This window comes from Miscanthus floridulus, chromosome 8 (genome assembly GCF_019320115.1).
Source record: "Miscanthus floridulus cultivar M001 chromosome 8, ASM1932011v1, whole genome shotgun sequence".
Taxonomy (NCBI): domain Eukaryota; kingdom Viridiplantae; phylum Streptophyta; class Magnoliopsida; order Poales; family Poaceae; genus Miscanthus; species Miscanthus floridulus.
The window spans coordinates 80,136,366-80,156,656 of NC_089587.1; the positions used below are offsets into that span (position 1 = coordinate 80,136,366).

Here is a 20,291-nt window from a genome sequence, read left to right on the forward strand (position 1 = left end):
AAGCAAAAACGGTCAGGCGCAAACAAGGCTCGCCACAAGGGAAAAGGCTCAAATTTCTGAGAGGACTGTTCTCAAAAAAAAAAAAGTGAGGACCAAAAACATTTGCACAAAGCCTCTGGCTCCAAAACAAAAATGGCCAGGCACAAACAACAAACTCATATAAAGAATCTTCTGATTCAGATCGACATGCCTTGGTAGAACATTTAACTAAATAACATTTGATAACGCTCAAAGGATGGTTACAGCTCAATACACCTAGCACAGGAATTCAGGGTGAAACCTACAATAGAGCTACAAATTTACCAGATGCAATTCTCTTCCTACTCAAGCTTCTGATTTATACCACATAAGAGCTACTCAGAGAACGAGCGCTACTGAAAGTGCAAATTGCTACATCCTTCCCGGGAGGCAGTTTGCCGATAATGGTATATGCCTGGAATTGGTCAAGAGGATGCAGACTGCAAACTCATTTCCAAGGCATGCTCGACACGAACGGCGGTTGGTTATTATTGCTAGCAGCCATGCCTTGATGCAGTGGTGGTGGGCTTCCAGCGCCACCAGATGACTCGCTCAATGTACCTCTTGAAGGAGGGCTGTTGGGTCTCATCCCGGTTGTCGGAGTGACCTTCAGTGGCACTGATGTGGGGTCTGAAGGAGCACGCTTTTTTGGCTCTTTTTTGCCTCCAGAATTGAAGCTTCCCAGTACTATCTGCAGAGAATATATGCAGAAATAATCAGCATCATTGTCTTGAGTACACATGTACAACAGACCAATAAAGTAAGGCAGTAGAAATTACACAGTGATTTCAAACTTTTACGATATGAAACCCACTTTGGAGCACTACATTTAGAAAACGAGGGAATGCACGAAAATTGCACTGGAGATATACTGTTTCTAATAAACTACTGCAAGGGAGAAAAATAATATACCTGAACTGGTGAAGCTGCTATGAGAAGTCCTGCAACTCCACCACCCAACAGACGACCATCAGGACCAGCCAGTGACACACTGAGCCCTCCAGTTCGACTACGCTGACCACCATTCTCCACTAGGAGGAATGACCCTGACAGTGATAGTATCTCGAATCGACCCTAAGGAAAAAAAATATCATTTGTTATTCAAATATATACATTGTACAGTGATTACGTCTGCAACTAGACCAGAAGTTTCCACCTCTCATGATAAAATCATAATATCTAGAACCCAATTAAGAGCTTGAGACAATATTTCTATTTCACCGAGAAGAGAAGTATGTTAGCTTCCACTGGCCATAAGCACAAACCTCGTATGTTACAGTTCCACCTGATGTAGCAGTCTGACGAAGCGTTACATTTGATATGGCACCATTTGCTGAAAGAACACAAACTGCACGTGTTCCATGCTGAGAAAACGACATAATCTTTGATGACACGTCCTGAAAAGAAGAGTGTGTTTTGTTATATTTCAGAAAACACTAAAAAGGGTGTACCCAGTGCAGAGAGCTCCAGCTCTATGCGGGGTCTGGGGAAGGGTGTCAGTGGCAAGCCTTACCCTCGCCTGTGCAATGCGAGGAGACCGTGACTCGAACCCGGGACCTTCCGGTCACAGGCGGTAAGACTCTACCGCTTGCACCAGGCCCGCCCTGAACCTTGAAATTTGCTTTCATTAACAGTCACAGATCCAGAACTCTAACACCTTAACACTGAAATAAAAAGAAATGCTATGCAAATACCACTAATTAGCAAAGCTACAGCAACAGAAATTATTTGACATCAAACATCATATTAATGAAAGATACAAACATGAAGGTTAAACAATAATGCTATAAAGTGGCAATCATATGCACAAGCCAAAACTGGGAGGGCAAAACTTGAAATGTTCCAAACAATCAAGAGAAGAATAATCAGTTACCACAGTACAAAATGTCAAGAATTTAGTTTACACTCCCATCAGCACCACATGATGGAAGACATCTAAGGATAATGTGTTAGCTCAGTTGGAATTGCTTAGTGCTTCAAATTAAATGTCTGAATGAACAATTTGGCAATTCAACTTATTGACGGAATAACAAACCATACCTTTTTTGTTTTTGTAAAAGAGGTTCCATAGTGGGAACATTATATATAGAAAAGTAGAGCGAAAAGAGAAAGTCCAAAAGAATGTAAACATGTGCAAAGAATCCAGGAAGAATAAAAGCAAGAACATATTCTGACAATAAAACAACAATCAACATGTTCAAATGCAAGATAGCGTGTTATACCTCCCCAGCTTGAACTGTAATAACATGAGGTGTAAATCCAACTCCTGATGACCCTGCAAGATGATTTCATGTTAGGGCTAGTTATGCTGAAATCATCAACAGAAAAATGAGTCAATGTACATCAGCTTTGCAGGACTTTGAATAACTAGCAGCATGCTTCATAAGTCAGCAGAGAAATAACCCACATGCCACCACTCTCAAAACGAACAAGTGGTAATTTGAACACTGAAATAACTGAGGACAAATAAGTACATCCACAATTTATAGTTTTGCGCAGTTAACTAATTAAAGCTAGAAGGGTAGTATAACCAGTACATACTTCAGCTCACCATGAAGCAGATTCAAATTCTAAAAGGACAACGGCACTTGAGCCAGTTCAATCTCAATAACAACTTTATCCTGATATATCATGCTGAAACTATCCACAAGTGCTTCTCCAGTTCCTACTAATTCTGAGTCTAGGAACCATACCAAAACCTTAAAATCAGTGTAAATGATAGGAGTAGAAATTTTACCAGCGGCATTCACACGTGGCTTGTTGGTAGAACCCTTAGGCCGGCCCCGCTTCTTAAATCCATCTAGCGACACCACCAGCAGAGAGCTCGCCGGATTTAACCCAGCCGGTGAGAACGGCCCGGAAGAACCCTGCCCTGTAGCCGGCGACCCTGTAGCCGGCGACCCCGTAGCCGCCGACGCAGGCACCAATGCCAGCGCCATGGGCCCATCGGGCCCGTACTTTCTTGGTCGCCCGCGCTTCTTCTTGGCCACCGGCTCCCCCATGCCCGGCGCAGCTGACGCACCATTGCCACCAACGACCGTCGCCGCGGACATGCTAGCCCCGTGGGCTGCGCCCTGCGGCTGGTAAGACGGCGTCGTAGGCGAGGAGCTAACCGGAGCGTACACAGCGGTGCCGTCCGCGGTGTACGCCATGCGCACGCTCTGCATGGCGGCGGACGCCGGCGGCCCAGGCACCGGCGCCGGCAGGCTCTTTGGCATACCGAATAGATCCCTCCCCGCCATCAGCCCTTGCTCGGACCTCACCTCCATGGCGGACCACCACCCGTTCTTGACTAGAACTCAAATCTGCAATCTTTAGCCACTGGAAAGAGCTCACAAGAGCTCAAGTGAGGTCAGGACTAGGGATTGCGAACCTGCAAAAAAACCCGTAAAACCCTTCACTCCTTTCACGCGACAAACACACAGTTTTACGGCACAGGCAAATTTCTCGAAGAAATGGAAGATGGGAATAAGTAGAAATGAAAAGAAAAGTAAATTACTGGCGGAAATGGGAGATAAATAAAAAATGGGCAAAGGAAATGGTAAAAGGTCCAAGAAAAGGTAGGTTTAAAGACCAACAAAGCACATAAGCTGCAGATCCCCACTTTTGCCCGGATTTTGCAGGGGGGATACCCAACAAATCACCAGAATTTCTGACCCAACAGTTGGAGAATGAAGAAAAAAAAATGAGTTCAAAAGGATGAGCAAGTTCCAGACCGGAAGCTCAAAAGGATGAGCAAGTTCCAGACCGGAAGCTCATGAGCTAGAAGGCATCACACTAGCACCACAGACGCACGCAAGGAGATGAACAGATTAAGATAAGGGAGATTTCAGCTAACCTAGAACTCATGGTTTCTTGCTAAATGGCCTCCAATTTATCTCTCCTTTTTCCTCTTTTCCTCACCTCTCCAGTTCACACGGGCTCTTTCGTTTTCGCAATTAACAAAAAGAATTTTGTCGCAGAAAACGAAAAATAGGAAGCAGGTAAGTAAAGCACGCCAAAATTGCCTCGGGAGATTTATCGCTGTGCAGATAAGAAGGGAAGAGGAGTAGATGGATCACGGATGCGGCGGTCTACCTCATTTGACCCCAGCACTTGTGCTATTTACTTTGAGATCCTCCTTTGCATATTGACCAATATGGGCTTGTTTGGCTCCAATAAGGACCTGTTTGGCACGGTTGAGGGGCTCCTTCGGAGGAGCCAGAGCCGTTTTGGAGGAGCCATAAATTGTGGCTCCTCCAAAACAGCTCCGGCTCCTCTGTTTTTTACTAAAAAACGGCTCTTTCAAGAAAACGTTTGGCAGGGCTCCTCTGGAGGAGCCAAAGCTAGAGCCGGAGAGGAGCCCTGCCAAATAGGTCCTAAGTCTCCCCATCCCAAGGCAACAACATGGTCCAAAGGCCGCCTCTAATAATCAAACATAAAGCTAGTTGAATTAATTTTTTAATCATCAGATAATATGAAAAGCAAGAGATTAATTTCGATCTGAGAGATAGTCTTGCACATTTCACGACGCATCTCTCTCATAGCACGATGTTTAAGACTACATGTTACAGTCGCCCTATTCTTCAACACTACTTCATCAGTACTGTGTTTTTCTCTCACAACAATCGGCATAAGCCAAATTTCAGCGAAACGAATAGGGTATCTTTTTCATGTATATTTATTAGCTTAGAGCTAGTGCTAGCTCATAAGTGTCTAAAATCAAACGCCTAGGTAGCTTCACATGTTTGGCAAATGTCTTAGTAGAAAGCAAACAAAAACTATCTAGATGATTTATGTGTTGTTTTTCTTTGTTTGGTTTACACATGAGGTTGTGGCTGATTGACCTAAGCATCATCTATTTGACCGATCATTACCAAGTAATAAGCTAAGGCTCAGAGTTAGCCATGCCACACTAGCGCAGTAGGTCAGAGTCTGGTTTAGCCATAGCTTCAGGTAGCCAAATGTGCAGGGATGTTTCATGTCTTGAGGTGATGTCGTTCCTTGCGAAAAATGTGGCGCTTGTTATGCTTCCGCGCTTTTGGAGTAGCCGACGTTGTGGCGTGTTATGGTTCTGCTTAAACCAAACACGCCCTAAAACAGTTGAAATGCAACACTAGATCATTGAAAGAAACATGAGCTTCTTTGCCTTAAGAACACTTTATACCTTGTTTGGATATAGATATTGGAGCCTAGAATTGGGAATTGGAATCATGTTTCTTGAATTTTGCTGCTTGGATGTTCATGGTATTGAGATTTAGAATTGCAACCCCAATACCTTGGTATTGGACTAGAACTAGGATTGACCTCTCCTAATACAGAGGGGTAAGGCTCTGTATTGGCTAGAATTGTCTGCTCTCTCACCCCCAACTCGACGCGACACTGCCCTCACGCCCTCGACCAGACACGATCGCCCTCGCGTCCCCATGAAAAGTCCTTGTTTGGTTTTGGTAATTGAGTGGCAACCTAGGTGGACTAATATATGTTTATGTGAGATACACAGGTGATTAGTCCATAAGTATATGTGTGTGAGCAACATATGCCATGACGATGAAGATGGCTTGAATATGTTGCAAGGCTCACACATGTGATGAAGGAGCTCATTGCATATGAGACATGATATTAGTCATGTGACTAAGCTGGAGAAGATCAAGACAAGACTTGGCTTAATGGACCGGTTGCAAACGTGAAGGGCAAGTTAGAGGCTTTGGAGAGATAGACCATTTGGTGGTGAAGCTTGAGCAAGACTTGGGGCCGATAGACGAAGGCAACGGTAAAAAGCAAGTGAGGTCAAGATCGATGAACCAATACGATCACGTGATGATATGAAGTGGATCATACCATTTGGTGATTGGTTGGTGCATGTATTGCATCAACAATGGAGGAGTTGGAATGGAATGCGTAAGGCAAAGGTATAACCTACCGGTCATAGGTTGCGTAGAGAAGTGCTTGACCGGGGTTAGGATAGATGGCCGTACTATCAAGAGGGACAAACTTATTTGTATATCGGTCATCCAGTGCCACTCGAGTGATCTAACTTTGCATTGTTGCTAGGATCGAGTGGCGTGGCAAGTTGAGTGGTTAACTCCTTGAAAAATGTTTGTGAAAAGCTAACACACGTGCAGAAGGTGTTGTACACTTGGTGGTGTTGGCACATTTGCAAAGAAGAAGAAGTTGGTGAAGAAAAGGAGTTGAATGTGCTGGTCACGGGGTGACCGGACGCGTCCGACATGAGGACCGGACACGTCCGGTAACTAACCTAGGCGATAGTATTCCTGACATGACCGGACGCATCATCTTTTGATACCAGACACATCCGGTATTCTGGCCAAGCGCGGGTAGAGTTGCTAAGGTGATCGGACTCTAGCTCGTAGCAGTGACCGGACGCTGAGCAATCACTATTTAGTGTTAGGTCATGGTGACATCGGGCGCGGGTGTTGGTCCAGAGAGGACCGGATGCAGGGGCGCGTCTGGTCGGCCACACCGAACATGTCCGATCATAGTTGAGCGGCTCTAGGAGCTCTCTAGACTCGACCGGATGCTGTCCCTCCTATGTTCAATCACTTCACTATAGTGCGTCCGATGCGTCGCGTCAGAGCATGTTTGAGAGGGCCGTTGGGCGGCAACGGCTACTTCGTATGAATGGGACACGTGGCGGTCAAGCATTGACCGGATGCAGCGACTGGACACGTCTGGTCACCACACTAGACGCGTCTAGTGCACACGACCTGTGCATCCGGTCGTCCCAAAATCTACCCAGTGAAGGGGTAACGGCTATTTTAGCCCGTGGGGCGAAGTGTTGGTCGGCCTTTGGCCGAGAGCTGAGCACCCTTGAGCCTTGGTGGCTTGTGTAGGTGTGCTTGGGAGCCCTCTAACTCACTTGAGCTTGATAGTGTTCATCCAATCGAGTGAGTGAGCGATTCTAGTACGATTGCATTATGAGGTTGCATCGAGTGGTACTAGGTGATCGAGTTACAAGCCGATGGTGCTTGTTACTCTTGGAGGTTGCCACCTCCTAGATGGCTTGGTGGTGGTCTCCGTTGAAGCACGCAAAGAAGATTATGTGGTGCTCCAGAGAAGTGATTGTGAGGGGGATTGTGCTCATCCTGTAGGAGCCACGAAGAGCAACTCTAGTAGAGCGAGACACGAAGGGCAACAAGTGGTCCGATCAGGTCAAGTGCTAGAGCTTGTGGTAAGCACTCCATGTGGGAGAGTGTGACTTGTGGGTCGCCACTAGCAAGAGGACCGACAGCAACCTTGGAGCTTGTCTCAACAGGGACTAGCGTGTTGGCAAGTACATGAACCTTGTGTGTCATCCTTGTATTCCCGTTGGTTTGCATCCTCGTTACACAAGCTTGTATTTACTTCATTTACATTGTGCGTGTGTAGTTGCTCTTGTAATTAGTTAGCTTGTGTAGCTTACTAGTTACCTTCTTGCTTGTGTAGCAAAGAAGTAGCTCCTTTGCATGACTAATTCGGTTTAAGTAATTGTTGGGTTCATAAACCCGGGGTCCCTCGTAGACCGACTTCCCCGCAAAGGCTCGGCTCAAGCAGACAATTCGCAACTCATAGGCTGGCCTAAGAGTCTAAAACAACAGGCTAGAAGGGCGGTCCAGTCACCGACCGGAAGGTCTGGCTGGGGAAGAACAGCGCCCGCTTATCGACTCCGGCCCACCTCTCCGACTGGAGCACTCACTTCGGTCTCTAGCCACCTTCGGATGGTCTCTCTGACTAGAAGACCTAGCAAAGCACTACCTCTGACTCCGACCCCATGTCTCCGACCGAGGTATGCAAAGACCCTGCTCACTGCTCTTCTCCAACTAGCGCAACCAGAGCCGACTGGGATCAACCGACCGGGGACGCCCATCCAGAAAGGACCAGGGAACGAACGGAGAAAGTAAGGCAAGGCGCTCAAGTCAAACCATGATACCAAGAATCATATCTTGTCACCTGTAGGAATAGTACTCTACAACCGCCCTAACACAAATAGTATTATAAGCGCCGACATTTTCCTCTACAGTATTGTGGGCGTCGTTAACTCCCATATGGTAAGGCCTCCCACATGCCTCTGGGCATCGACAGTGTTGTGGGCGCCAGAATTTACTGTACCGAGTGAACATGGTAAAACTCCCGCATGCCTCTTGGCATCAATAGTATATGCAGGTGTCGACATCTACCATACCCAAAACAAGATGATGTAACCTCCCACTTACAACCGACATCCAATAGTGTTGTAGCCGCCTACCATTCTCCTGTACCCACCGGCGTAGACAACAAGACTTAGAAGCATAGGAACTCTCTTCCTCTCACTTGCAAGGCCATCCCCTTCATCTATAAAAGGGGATGTGCTCTCTTCCAACACTCAGTGGATTCAAATTCATACAGGTTAATCCAGATCGATCAAGTTCACTAGCTCACAACCACAGAACTGCTAGGTTTGGACCTCAAGCACATGCTTGAACACTTAGCTCATAGAGGAGCTCCTGTCACTCTCGGCCCTTCTGACCAGAGCCGATCAGACCTCTCGTGCACCCCATCTTTCTCCTTCTTGTTTGTAACCCCACTACAAACTTCGAGCACCTAGGCTCAGGAATAAAGTCACCGATCGACTCAAACTGGATGTAGGGCATGTTGCCTGAACTAGTATAAACCCTGTGTCATTGAGTGCTAGGCCACCTCCGATCACGACGTACGGCAAAACTATAAATATTTACTTATTGGTCACTTTCTACACCGACAGTTGGCACCGTTCGTGGAGAAGACGTTGTATGTTCAACACTTTTTGGTCATCGGATGGCTCACTTTTCCGCCACCCTCACCATGGTGGGCTTTGGCGATTCGATTTGCTTCGGCTCACTAGAGTTTCCCGCGCTCCCACCTGTTGGGATGTGGGTTCCACCCATCTTCGAGCCATCCTAGGCCTTCCTCTTAGAAAGCCTAGACTTCATTGCCGATCGGCTCGGCGTACTACACCTCCGCGAGGAGGCACTCATTCCGGCACCCATCGGAGGGGCGCCCTCCATCGACTCCGGGACGCATGACTTTAACGACGCGGCATCTACGCTTTATTCTGAGCAAACTCTCTGCATAAACCTCGCTGTAAGTAATATGCGTACTGTTATTTACTCTTTATCTACTATCTCCCACCGATCATCCGGAGGGACCAAACTACCCGTGCCATGAACACCATACGTTCGGTTCCCCTATAGCCTCGTGTCCCACGCGGATGCATATGCTTGAGGGCTCCGAAGGATGCTAGCGCCATCCCCCCTCATATCCAAATTTGTGGGAATGGCGAGCTACGCTCCTGCCACTCTCCACGAACTCCTAGATGATGAGGGTGAGAGCGATGGCTCTAGCATCTGCGACGTGGAACCTCACCACCGTCCGTCCCAGGAGTGCGCTATGGTAGATGCTCTAGGACAACCATCGGTGGTTGTGGAATCTACGTAGACTAACACCCCTCCAGACCCGCGTGTGGGGGCCCTCGTGTCTGTGTAAGCGCACACCAAGGAATTACAACAACGGAGGCAGAACCAGCCACCGCCTGTGCCGGCGCATTCGGTACAGCACGTTGCGCCCCATGCGCATGGCCCGGTGGGTGGCGCCTAGGGTCACGCCCGTCAGGTCCAACACGACATCATGAACGAGGGGAATGATCTCCCATAGTTCACTTGGGCTGGCTAGAACATCGCTGCTACGGCAATACTTCTACGCGGCATTCCCGAGGCCATCGACCCCTAGGAGCAGGTAGTCTATAGGAACCTTTGGGTTCTAGTAGAAGCCGCCGCTGTTCAACAGGCGGAAAGCTCTGCATCACGACTCTGACACATGCCCTCTCTCCCCACTGGGGGAACGGGGATGCGCCAGACGGATTGCTCCATCCGCTTGCCGCTATAGCCGCCAGGTGCGGCTCGGGGGCGATAGCCACGCCATGGTCTGACCTGGCCCCTACCCACATCGACCGCTGGTACACGAGTGGCCCGGTCCACACCAGGATGCTCGTAGCATCGTCAGCAACCAGGATTGGGCCCAGCATGATGATGATGTCCACCGGGCAGTAGCAAGAGCAGGCGACACGGATCCCAGCCGAACCATCAAGGGGAGCAGTGAAATGCGCCCCAGGCATAGTCACTGACTAGACGTCCAGAGTCCCAGCCCTGAGGGTCCAGGGCCACAGGCCATTGACTAGTGTATCCAGAGAGCGCTGTTCCCACAACGCTTTCGACCACCCACCAACATCACCAAGTACACCGGAGAGACAAACCCCGGTATTTGGCTCGAAGATTTCTGGCTCACCTGCCGAGCCAGAGGGGTGGATGATGCCTATTTCATCATTCAATATCTCCCCATCTGTGTGGGGGAACATGTTCGGGCATAGCTTTAATTCCTCCCACACGATAGCATCCATGACTGGGCGGACCTCAAGAGGGTCTTCGTTAGGAATTTCTAGGGGACGTATGTCTTCCCTAGGAACTCCTGGGACCTCAAGAGTTGCCAGCAGGAGCCCAGCGAATCCCTGTGGGACTACATCTGCAGGTTCTCCTCATAATGCAACTCCCTCCCTGATGTCATCGACATGGACGTCATCAACGCATTCCTCTCTAGGATGACCTATGAGTCCCTAATCTACAAGCTTGGATGCCTAAAGCCCCATACCACCCGCGACCTACTCGACGTCGCCACTAACCATGCCTCCAGCGAGGAAGCTATCGGAGCGGTCTTCAACGGAGGCTGAGACAAAGGCAAGGCCAAGCGCATGGACCAAGATGAGGGCCCCTCCACATAGAGGGGCAAGAAGAACAAAAAGGACCGGCGCTGACTGGACAACACCGCATTGGTTGCCACAACTAACCGCACGGGCAAGCAGCCCCAACAGGGCCTGCCTGACCACTTAAACAAACTCATGGATAGCCCATGCACCAACCATGCTTACCCCATCAAACACCTCTACAAGGACTACGAGCTCCTCAAACATTTCCTACGACAGGCCAGCGGGCTGAAAGAAGGGGATGGCAAAGAGGCGACAGCTAAGAAAGGACGGAGATGGTTTCCTCGATGCCGATGAATGCATCATGATCTTCGGTGGATCTGACATCATCTGGTCCAAGCGCCAGCACAAGGTATGCTATAGGGAGGCGTGCGCTGTCGAGACAGCCATCCCCTCCTTCCTTAACTGGCCAGAATCTCCAACCACCTTTGATTAGAGGGACCATCCCTCCCACATCGTGAGACCGGGACGCTACCCGCTTGTCATCGATCCCATCATCCGCAAGAAGCGCCTCACTAAGGAGCTGATGGACGGAGGCAGCAACCTCAACATCCTCTATGTCGACACCCTCAACGCTATGTGCATCCCCTGATCGGAGCTCCACCTAGTGGGCTCTCCTTTCCATAGAGTGATCCTGGGAGCGCAGGCATACTCGCTCGAGCAAATCAACCTACCCATCATGTTCGGCAGCCGAGCCAACTTCCGCTCGAAGGTTCTCACCTTTGAAGTGGTGGACTTTCTAGGATCCTACCATGGCGTCTTGGGGTGGCCATGCTGCACCAAATTCATGGCAATCCCTAAATACACCTACCTCAAGCTGAAGATGCCGGGACCGAACGGTGCCATCACCATGAGCAGCGCCTTCTCACATGCCTTCACATGCGACCGCGAGCACTACGAGCTCGCCACTACGGTCGTCAACTCGTCTTAGCTCCCGCGTCTTGAGGAATCATCGATCTCGGCAGTCCTAGACTACAACAAACCAATCTTCTCGATGGCCTTCCGACCGCTCAAGGAAACCAAGGCGGTGGGAATCGACCCCACCGACCCAACCAAGACGGTTCGAATCGAGACCCAGCTCCCGGCCAAATAGGAACATGAGCTCATTGACTTCCTACGCGACAACCATGACATCTTCGCATGGCAGCCTTCTAACATGCCGGGCATACCACGGGAGGTCACCGAGCACGCACTGCGCCTCATCCCGAGCTCGAAGCCCGCCAAGCAGCGCCTACATCGCTTCGATGACGAGAGGCGCAGGGCCATAGGCTTGCCAATCTGAGAGGTATTCCACTTCGACTGCCTTGCCAATCCCGTTCTTGTTAAAAAGAAGACCGAGAAGTGGAGAATGTGCATTAACTATACTAGCCTCAATAAAGCATGTCCAAAGGATCACTTTCCTTTCCCATGCATAGACCAGATAGTCGACTCCACCTTAGGTTGCGAGATGCTCTCCTTTCTTGATGCCTACTTAGGCTATCACCAGATCGCGATGAAAGAGTCTGATCAGCTCGCAACCTCGTTCATCACCCCATATGGTTCGTACTGCTACATAACCATGCCATTCAGCTTGAAGAACGCTGGCGCCACCTACCAAAGGTGCATGTAGCAATGCATCGCCGACCAAATCGACCCGCTCGATCAGCCCGACCAAACCGAGCGGCCAAGACCAACAATCACCGTCTATGTTGATGACATAGTGGTCAAAACAGTTCAAGCATATGACCTAATCGCAAACTTTGTTGCAACGTTCACGAACCTCCGAAGGTTTAACATCAGGCTGAATCCCAAAAAATGTGTTTTTGGGGTTCCAAAGGAGAAGCTGCTAGGATACGTTGTGTCCGAGCACGGCATCGAGGCTAACCCCGAAAAAATCATGGCTATCTCCAACATGGGTCCCATACGCAACATCAAGGGCGTGTAAAGGCTCACTGGTTGTCTGGCTACCCTAAGTCGATTCATCTCCCGGCTCGGCGAACGGGGGATGCCACTCTACAAGCTCCTAAAAAAGATAAACACTTTCATCTAGACTAAGGAAGCCCAGCAGGCCCTGGAGAGCCTCAGAGCATCCCTGACGTCAGCCCTGATCCTCATTGCTCCTAAACAAGGAGAACCCCTTTTCCTCTACATCACGGCCAACAACCATGTGGTAAGCGCCACGTTGGTCGTCGAAAGGTAGGAGCCGAGACACCAACTTAAGGTCCAGCGGCCTGTATACTTCATCGGTGAAGTACTCGCTGACCCCAAGGTCCGGTACCCCTTGGTGTAGAAACTCATATACACCATGCTGATGGTGACCCAAAAGCTCCTGCACTACTTCACCGACCACGAAGTCACGGTTGTCACTTCATACCCACTTGAGGACATCATCCGCAACCACGATGCCATGTGACAGATCTCTAAGTGGGCACTCGAACTCATGGGCCATGACATGGGGTACATCCCCCGTACCACCATTAAATCTCAGGTTCTCATGGATTTTGTCGCCGAATGGACAGAGGTACAACTACCGATCCTGGATGTCACCTACGAGTACTGGACAATGTACTTTAACGGGTCTGTAATGGCGCCTGGCTCAGGGGCTGGAGTGGTTTTGATCTCCCTGGATGGGAGTAGGCTCTGCTACGCCATCTGCCTCCACTTTTCAGCCTCAAACAACACCGCAGAGTATGAGGCCCTCATCAATGGACTATGCATCACCATTGAGCTCGGTGCTACGCGACTCTATGTTCGCAGCGACTCAGAGCTAGTCATTGATCAGGTCATGAAGGAGTCCTCCTACAAAAGCCCCCTATGGTAGCATACTGCCAAGAGGTGCGTAAGCTCAAGGACAAATTCCAGGTGATCAAGCTACATCACATCCCTCGAAGGGACAATGATGCCGTCGATTTTCTTGTGAAATTGACTGCTAGGAGGGATCCATCCCCAAGCGGGGTCTTCATCAATGATGTCCACAAGCCATCCACCCGTATCCTGGAAGGTCCAATCCAGACACACCCCGATGCCCAGCCGACGCTCGGGGGCTCCGACCCCGATGCCAAGCTAGCACCCGGGGCCTTCGATCCCAATGCCAAGCCGGCACTCAGGGGCTCTGATCCTAGTACCTCCATGAAGACATCACCCGCAAATGTCGCCGTATTGGCACTCGATCAAATCGACTGGCGAGCGCCGTTACTCACCTACCTCCTCGAGGAGGTTCTCTTGTCCAAAAGGACTGAAGCCCGATGGATCACTCGACGCGCCAAGACCTTCATCGCGCTCGATGACGAGCTCTACAAACAGAGTCCATTAGGAGTGCTCATGAAGTGTGTCCCCACCAACCAGGGGAAGTAGCTCCTCCTTGAGGTCCATGTCGAGATTTGTGGACATCACATGGCCCCAAGGTCGCTGGTCAGAAAAGCCTTTCGCCAAGGTTTTTACTAGCCCACCACGCTACAAGATGTAGAAAAGGACGTCCGCAGGTGTGAAGGATGCCAGTTCTATGTTCGACAAACCCATTTGCCAGCACAAGAGCTCCAAACCATCCCCATCACCTGGTCATTCGTAGTCTAGGGCCTTGACATGGTGGGGCCCCTCAAAAAGTGCCTAGGCTGCTTCACTTACCTACTCGTAGTAGTTGACAAGTTCACCAAGTGGATAGAGGCCAAGCCCATTACCAACATCCGCTCAGAAGAGGCAGTCAAATTCTTCCTCGACATCATCTACCGGTTTGGCATTCCTAACTATATCATCATTGACCATGGGACTAACTTTACCAGAAAGAAGTTCCTAGACTTCAGTGATGGATACGACATCAGGATTGACTAGGCCTCAATCAGACATCCACGAACTAATGGTCAGGTCAAATGTGCCAATGGCATGGTCCTCCAAGGACTTAAGTCACGCATCTTCGACTGACTCAACAAGTACGCCGAGCGATGGGTTGTAGAGGTCCCAGCAATCCTCTAGAGCCTAAGAACGACGCCAAACTAATCGACAGGGTTCACACCTTTCTTCCTAGCCTACGGAGTTGAGGCAGTGCTGCCCTCCGACCTCGACCACGGCGCCCCAAGAGTGAAGGCTTTCGACCATGACCAAGCTACGGAGGCTTAACAAGACGCAGTTAACCTGCTCGAAGAGGCCCACGAGACGACCGTCATCCGCCCCACTCGCTACCAATAAACCCTCCATAGGTATCATGAAAGTAAGATCAGAGGGAGGATACTTGAATACGGCGATCTCGTACTCCGGAGGACCCAATCAATGAAGGAAAAACACAAGCTCTCTCCACCATGGGAAATGCCCTATACAGTGATCAAAGTAATCCGACTAGGCACCTACCGACTGGAGGACAATAATGGCAACGTTCTCACCAATACTTGGAGCATTGAACAGCTACGTCGTTTTCCCCTAAATTTGGTCTAACCGCTTTTTAGTGAACACTTGCCCCTATAAAAGCACCCTAGCCCGAACACTTTTAGCCTAGGTCGCTCGGGGGCTCTATAAGGGTACAATACTGAATACTACTTCTCATTTTTACTCTCTTTTTTACTGTCACATGGTAAACAACTTCATCCTCGAATGGAAGCGCATTCCTTTTCCTTTGATTGCCCTATGTAACTTTTGTTCTTACTCCTAACTGAACGCACCCCGCCATGACCTACGGTTATGAGCAGCTGAGCCCCACGAGCCATGCCTAGGCTCTTAAAAAGCTATAGCCTACAGAACTAATGGGCAGGTACGAAAAAGAAAGGAAAAAACAAAAGAAATGCTAGGATAAAAACAAGGAACGGATAGTGATTCTATCAAAAAATAGTACTGATGTATTCATTGATACAAAAAACTATTCACACCGAGACTCACCCATGAATTCAACTATTACATTTTCTATTGCTACTCCAAATACTACTACGGCAGCTCAACGACATCGCCTAAACACCAAAGGAGAAAATACGGCACACGCCGCCAGACATAACCACCTCCGCTGGGGCCCCGCTCGATTTCACTCCCTTGACTTTGGCGAGCGCAATGGCTACCTCAAGGGACCCGCCCGGTTCTGCTCCCTTGACTTCGGCGAGTGCAACGGGTACCTCAAGGGACCCAATTAGTTCCGCTCCCTCGACTCTGGCGAGCACAACGGGTACCTTAAGGGCATCGCACCCATAGATGCTCAGCAGAAGAGCATGGAGCTCCTGACCTTCTCATGCAGTCGAGGTAGCTCCTAGTTAGGGGCACTGCTACCGAGGTATGGCCACCATGGCTAGAAGAGATCTCATCAAACTTTATGAACTAGCCAACCCGAGTAGCTGTAGGCACAGAACCCTCCACCGGCACGATCCTAAGCAACTTCCCCTCTGACAAGGCTTGCCCAGTGAGGATCCACCGGAGAAAGTCCACACACGGCTCCATCCCGAAGAAGGCCTCATGGATGAATCTAGCACCACCCCGAGTAGCCTCTAGCTCGACATCGTGCTCTAGGTTCACGAAAGGATCTGTAAGTCCTCCCCCTCGCTCACCCCCTCTCTCACTTAGGAACTACCATAGCATATAGGGACTCTTGGTGAGAAAGAAGAAGGAGGAGAGACAATAGTTGGAGAACAGGCAAAGGACTATGATGGAGAGCCCTCTCCCTCCCCCTATTTAAGGAAGAAATGTGGCAGCTGAAGAGGGGCAAAAGAACAGAGCAAAAAACTCTCCCCTTTCCCCCATTCAATGCGGATGGGAAACAATGGGACACATCCTAACTGATAGGACACACGCTGGTCGACGGAACGACGTCGGGTCAGATGGAACGTCGCCTGGTGAGATGAAACGTGGCCTGGGTATGGCTCACCACTATTGCACGACCGGGCATGAAAACCAAAACGTCACCACACGTAGGCAGCTCTCTGCATCCCTAGGCGGGACTTGGAAAAACTAAAAATAGGATCTCCGCCGGGAGAGACCATCGGGCTTCCTAAGTCGATTGAACAACTCAGAAAAATACATCAAGAGACAGGTAGGAAGCGAAGGGATGCCCCATGTAGGCCATGCCAACTCCATCATAAACGACGAGCATGGGTCCTGATCGGATGTTTCTGACTAAAGCTCTCCAAACCCCATCACTCAAGTCATCAAGGTAAACACTACCAACCACCTCCATTTCTTTATAATCATTTCATACATCCATATGCGCATTCATTCCATACGCTCGTACCTCTTGGATGATTTGGGCCCTGAACCACCCGGGGCTTGAGAACTAAGCATCACACGTGTAGCGAAATTCATCATAACACTCCATGTTGCATCACGAAGCGGTAGTTGCCTCATTCGACATGAGCAACAATAGAGCTAGGGGAGAAAAACGTAGATGATCCCCGTGCGGCCCTCGCCTAATCTGGTAGACAGAGTTATCTCAACCTTCTCGTTCAATCCTGAACCTCTTGCCAAGCCCACAGAATCTCCATCAAGGGGAGGCCGTTAGGCCACCCGGGTCGGTCTCCAAAATGACCCAGGCATCTGCTGGGTTGTAGGTAAAGGAGCAGTGGAATGTCACAAGAGGGCTATGCCAAACCCATCATGAACGATAGACCCGGATTCCACTCGATCATACTCGTTAGTGAACTCGAGCCCGAGCCCGAGCGATCGGGACAAGCGATAAAACTCAACCCCTCTGGTTGTGAGAACCAAGGACAGGGTAACACACACAACTCACACTGACCCCTACTAAGGCCTAACAGGGCTCGGGGGCCCAAGACACAAAATGCCTAGGTCTGTGACCCTGAACTCGCCCCATCCGGCTATGCTCTAACTATGCTCCAAAATGCCCGGGTCTATGACCCCAAACTTGCCCCATCCGGCTATGCTCTGACTATGCTCCACACACCTAGGTCTATGACCCAAACTCACCCACACTGACTACGCTTCGATTGTGCTCCAAAATACCCGGGTTTGCGACCCCAAACTCACCCCATCTGGCTACGCTCCGACTACACTCCACACACCTAGGTCTACGACCCCAAACTCACCCATCTAGCTACGCTCCGACTATGCTCTAAAACACCTAGGTCTACGACCCTAAACTCACCCCATCAGGATCTATGAGCTCCGGCTCGCCCGATCCCAAACTAACTAAACTAACTACCTTAGTTGCGCGGGCCGCACCGAGGCCAGGATCCATGACTCTGACTCACCCGATCCCATGGCGCTCACCAACGCCAGGATCCACAAGCTCTATCTCATCTGATCCATAAAAAACTAACTGCCTCATCCAATCCCATGGTGCGCATAGATGCCAGGATTCGTGAGCTCCATCTCATCCTATCCCTAAAAAACAACTAACCACCTCGGCTACACAACGATGTCTTGGTTAAACAACTCCATCTCGACTGAAAAACATGCGCACACGCCTGCTAACAAACACCCCCAGATGGTTCTGCCCAAACCGCCCGTGGGCTCGAGGGCTACACCCACGGGTGCGCTCGCGCGCATCCACCGACGAAAACAAAAACCTCCCCCGCTGACAACACGGAAAATCCCCTAGACAGTTCTACCTGAACCGCTCGGTGGCTCAGGGGCTACACCCGCAGGAGCTCTCGTGCGTACCCATCGTCGAGAAAAAAATCCCCCAGATGATTCTGCCCAAATCGCCCTGTGGCTCAGGGGCTCCTATTGGGTTTATAAAACGGGGGTCCCTCGTAGACCGGCTTTCTCGCAAAGGCTCGGCCCAAGCAGACAGCACGCAACTCATGGGCCGGCCCAAGAGTCTAAAACAATAGGCTAGAAGGGTGGTCTAGTCACCTACCAGAAGGTCTGGCTAGGGAAGAACAGCACCCACTTGTTGACTCCAGCCCACCTCTCCGACCGGAGCGCTCACTTCGGTCTCCAGCCGCTTTCGGACGGTCTCTCTGACCAGAAGGCCTGGCAAAGCACTACCTTCAACTCTGACCCCACGTCTCTGACCGGGGTATTCAAAGACCCTACTCACTGCTCTTCTCCAACTGGCGCAACTAGAGCCGACTGGGACCAACCGACCGAGGACGCCCGCCCAAAAAGGACCAGGGAACGAATGGAGAAAGCAAGGCAAGGCGCTCAAGTCAAACCATGATACCAAGAATCATATCTTGTCACATATAGGAATAGTACTCTGCAACCGCCCTAACACAAACAGTATTATAAGCGTCAACATTTTCCTCTATAGTATTGTGGGCGTCGTTAACTCCCATATGGTAAGGCCTCCCACATGCCTCTGGGCATCGACAGTGTTGTGGGCGCCAGGATTTACTGTATCGAGTGAACATGGTGAAACTCCCGCATGCCTCTTGGCATCAATAGTATATGCAGGTGTCGACATCTGCCATACCCAAAACAAGACGCTGTAACCTCCCACTTACAACCGACATCCAATAGTGTTGTAGCCGCCTACCATCCTCCTGTACCCGCCGACGTGGGCAACAAGACTTAGAAGCATAGGAACTCTCTCCCTCTCACTTGTAAGGCCATCCCCTTCATCTATAAAAGGGGATGTGCTCTCTTCCAACACTCAGTGGATTCAAATTCATACAGGTTAATCCAGATCGATCAAGTTCACTAGCTCACAACCACAGAACCGCTAGGTTTGGACCTCAAGCACACGCTTGAACACTTAGCTCATAGAGGAGCTCCTGTTGCTCTCGGCCCTTTTGACCGGAGCCGATCGAACCTCTCTACACCCCATCTTTCTCCTTCTCGTTTGTAACCCCACTGCAAACTTTGAGCACCTAGGCTCAGGAATAAAGTCACCGACCAACTCAAATTGGACGGAGGGCACGTTGTCTGAACTAGTATAAACCATGTGTCATTGAGTGCTAGGCCACCTCCGATCACAACGTACGGCAAAACTATAAATATTTACTTATTGGTCACTTTCTGCACCGATAGTAACCTTATTAGTCACATTGCTTAGTTTGTGTAGCTAAGAAATTTGCGCTCTATAATTTGGCTTATGTAGCCTTGTTATTGAGCATTGCTAGTGAGCTTAGGTGGCTTTGTGCTTTTGCTTACTAGCATGTATAGGAGCTCCCTCGTTGCTTGAAGTACTAGTGGCATAGGTTTGTGTGACCTTGCTTCTAGAATTGGTTAGGTGAGCTCTAGCTAGCCTGGCACCTTTGTTGCCTAATTAAGATCTTTATAAGGTGCTTGTGAACTTTGATAGAGGGGTGTAGTCTTGGCCAGACTGATTGTTTTAATTCCATATTTGTTTTGGTTAGCCAGCGTGATTAAATTTAGAAAGGACTATTCACCCCCTCTAGTCTGCCATCTCGAGCCTACACGTGGTATCAAAGATAGGTCTTTCATTTATGGTCTTCATCGACCTGAGAGGATGACGACTTATGGGCTAGATGTTGACTGTCCACACATTTTTTATGGCACACACTTTGCACGGTGGAAAAATGGGATGATATACAATTTTAAGTTTATTTGCCCTCAAATGTGATGGATGGTAGATGTAGGCTTTTCTCATGTGTTGGATGAAAATAATCTAACTTAAACACAAGAGAAATGCCTAGATCTCAACACCCAAGCT

General features: G+C 49.7%; 1 protein-coding gene across 2 annotated transcripts; it reads right to left on the reverse strand.

Annotated features, from left to right (window-relative positions):
• Positions 1–155: 155 nt before the first annotated feature.
• Positions 156–4,019, reverse strand: LOC136476800 (AT-hook motif nuclear-localized protein 10-like). Of its 2 annotated transcripts, none has more exons than XM_066474756.1 (6): positions 3,857–4,019; positions 2,756–3,391; positions 2,241–2,293; positions 1,284–1,415; positions 931–1,092; positions 156–709 (listed from the first exon to the last, which is right to left on the reverse strand). In XM_066474756.1, the coding sequence occupies exons 2-6, from the start codon at positions 3,285–3,287 to the stop codon at positions 467–469; spliced, it is 1,122 nt and encodes a 373-aa protein (XP_066330853.1). In that variant the 5' UTR covers positions 3,288–3,391; positions 3,857–4,019; the 3' UTR covers positions 156–466. The 2 variants fall into 2 exon arrangements, with proteins under 2 accessions (XP_066330853.1, XP_066330852.1); XM_066474755.1 differs by having other exon boundaries at positions 2,756–3,339; positions 3,857–4,018.
• Positions 4,020–20,291: the final 16,272 nt, after the last annotated feature.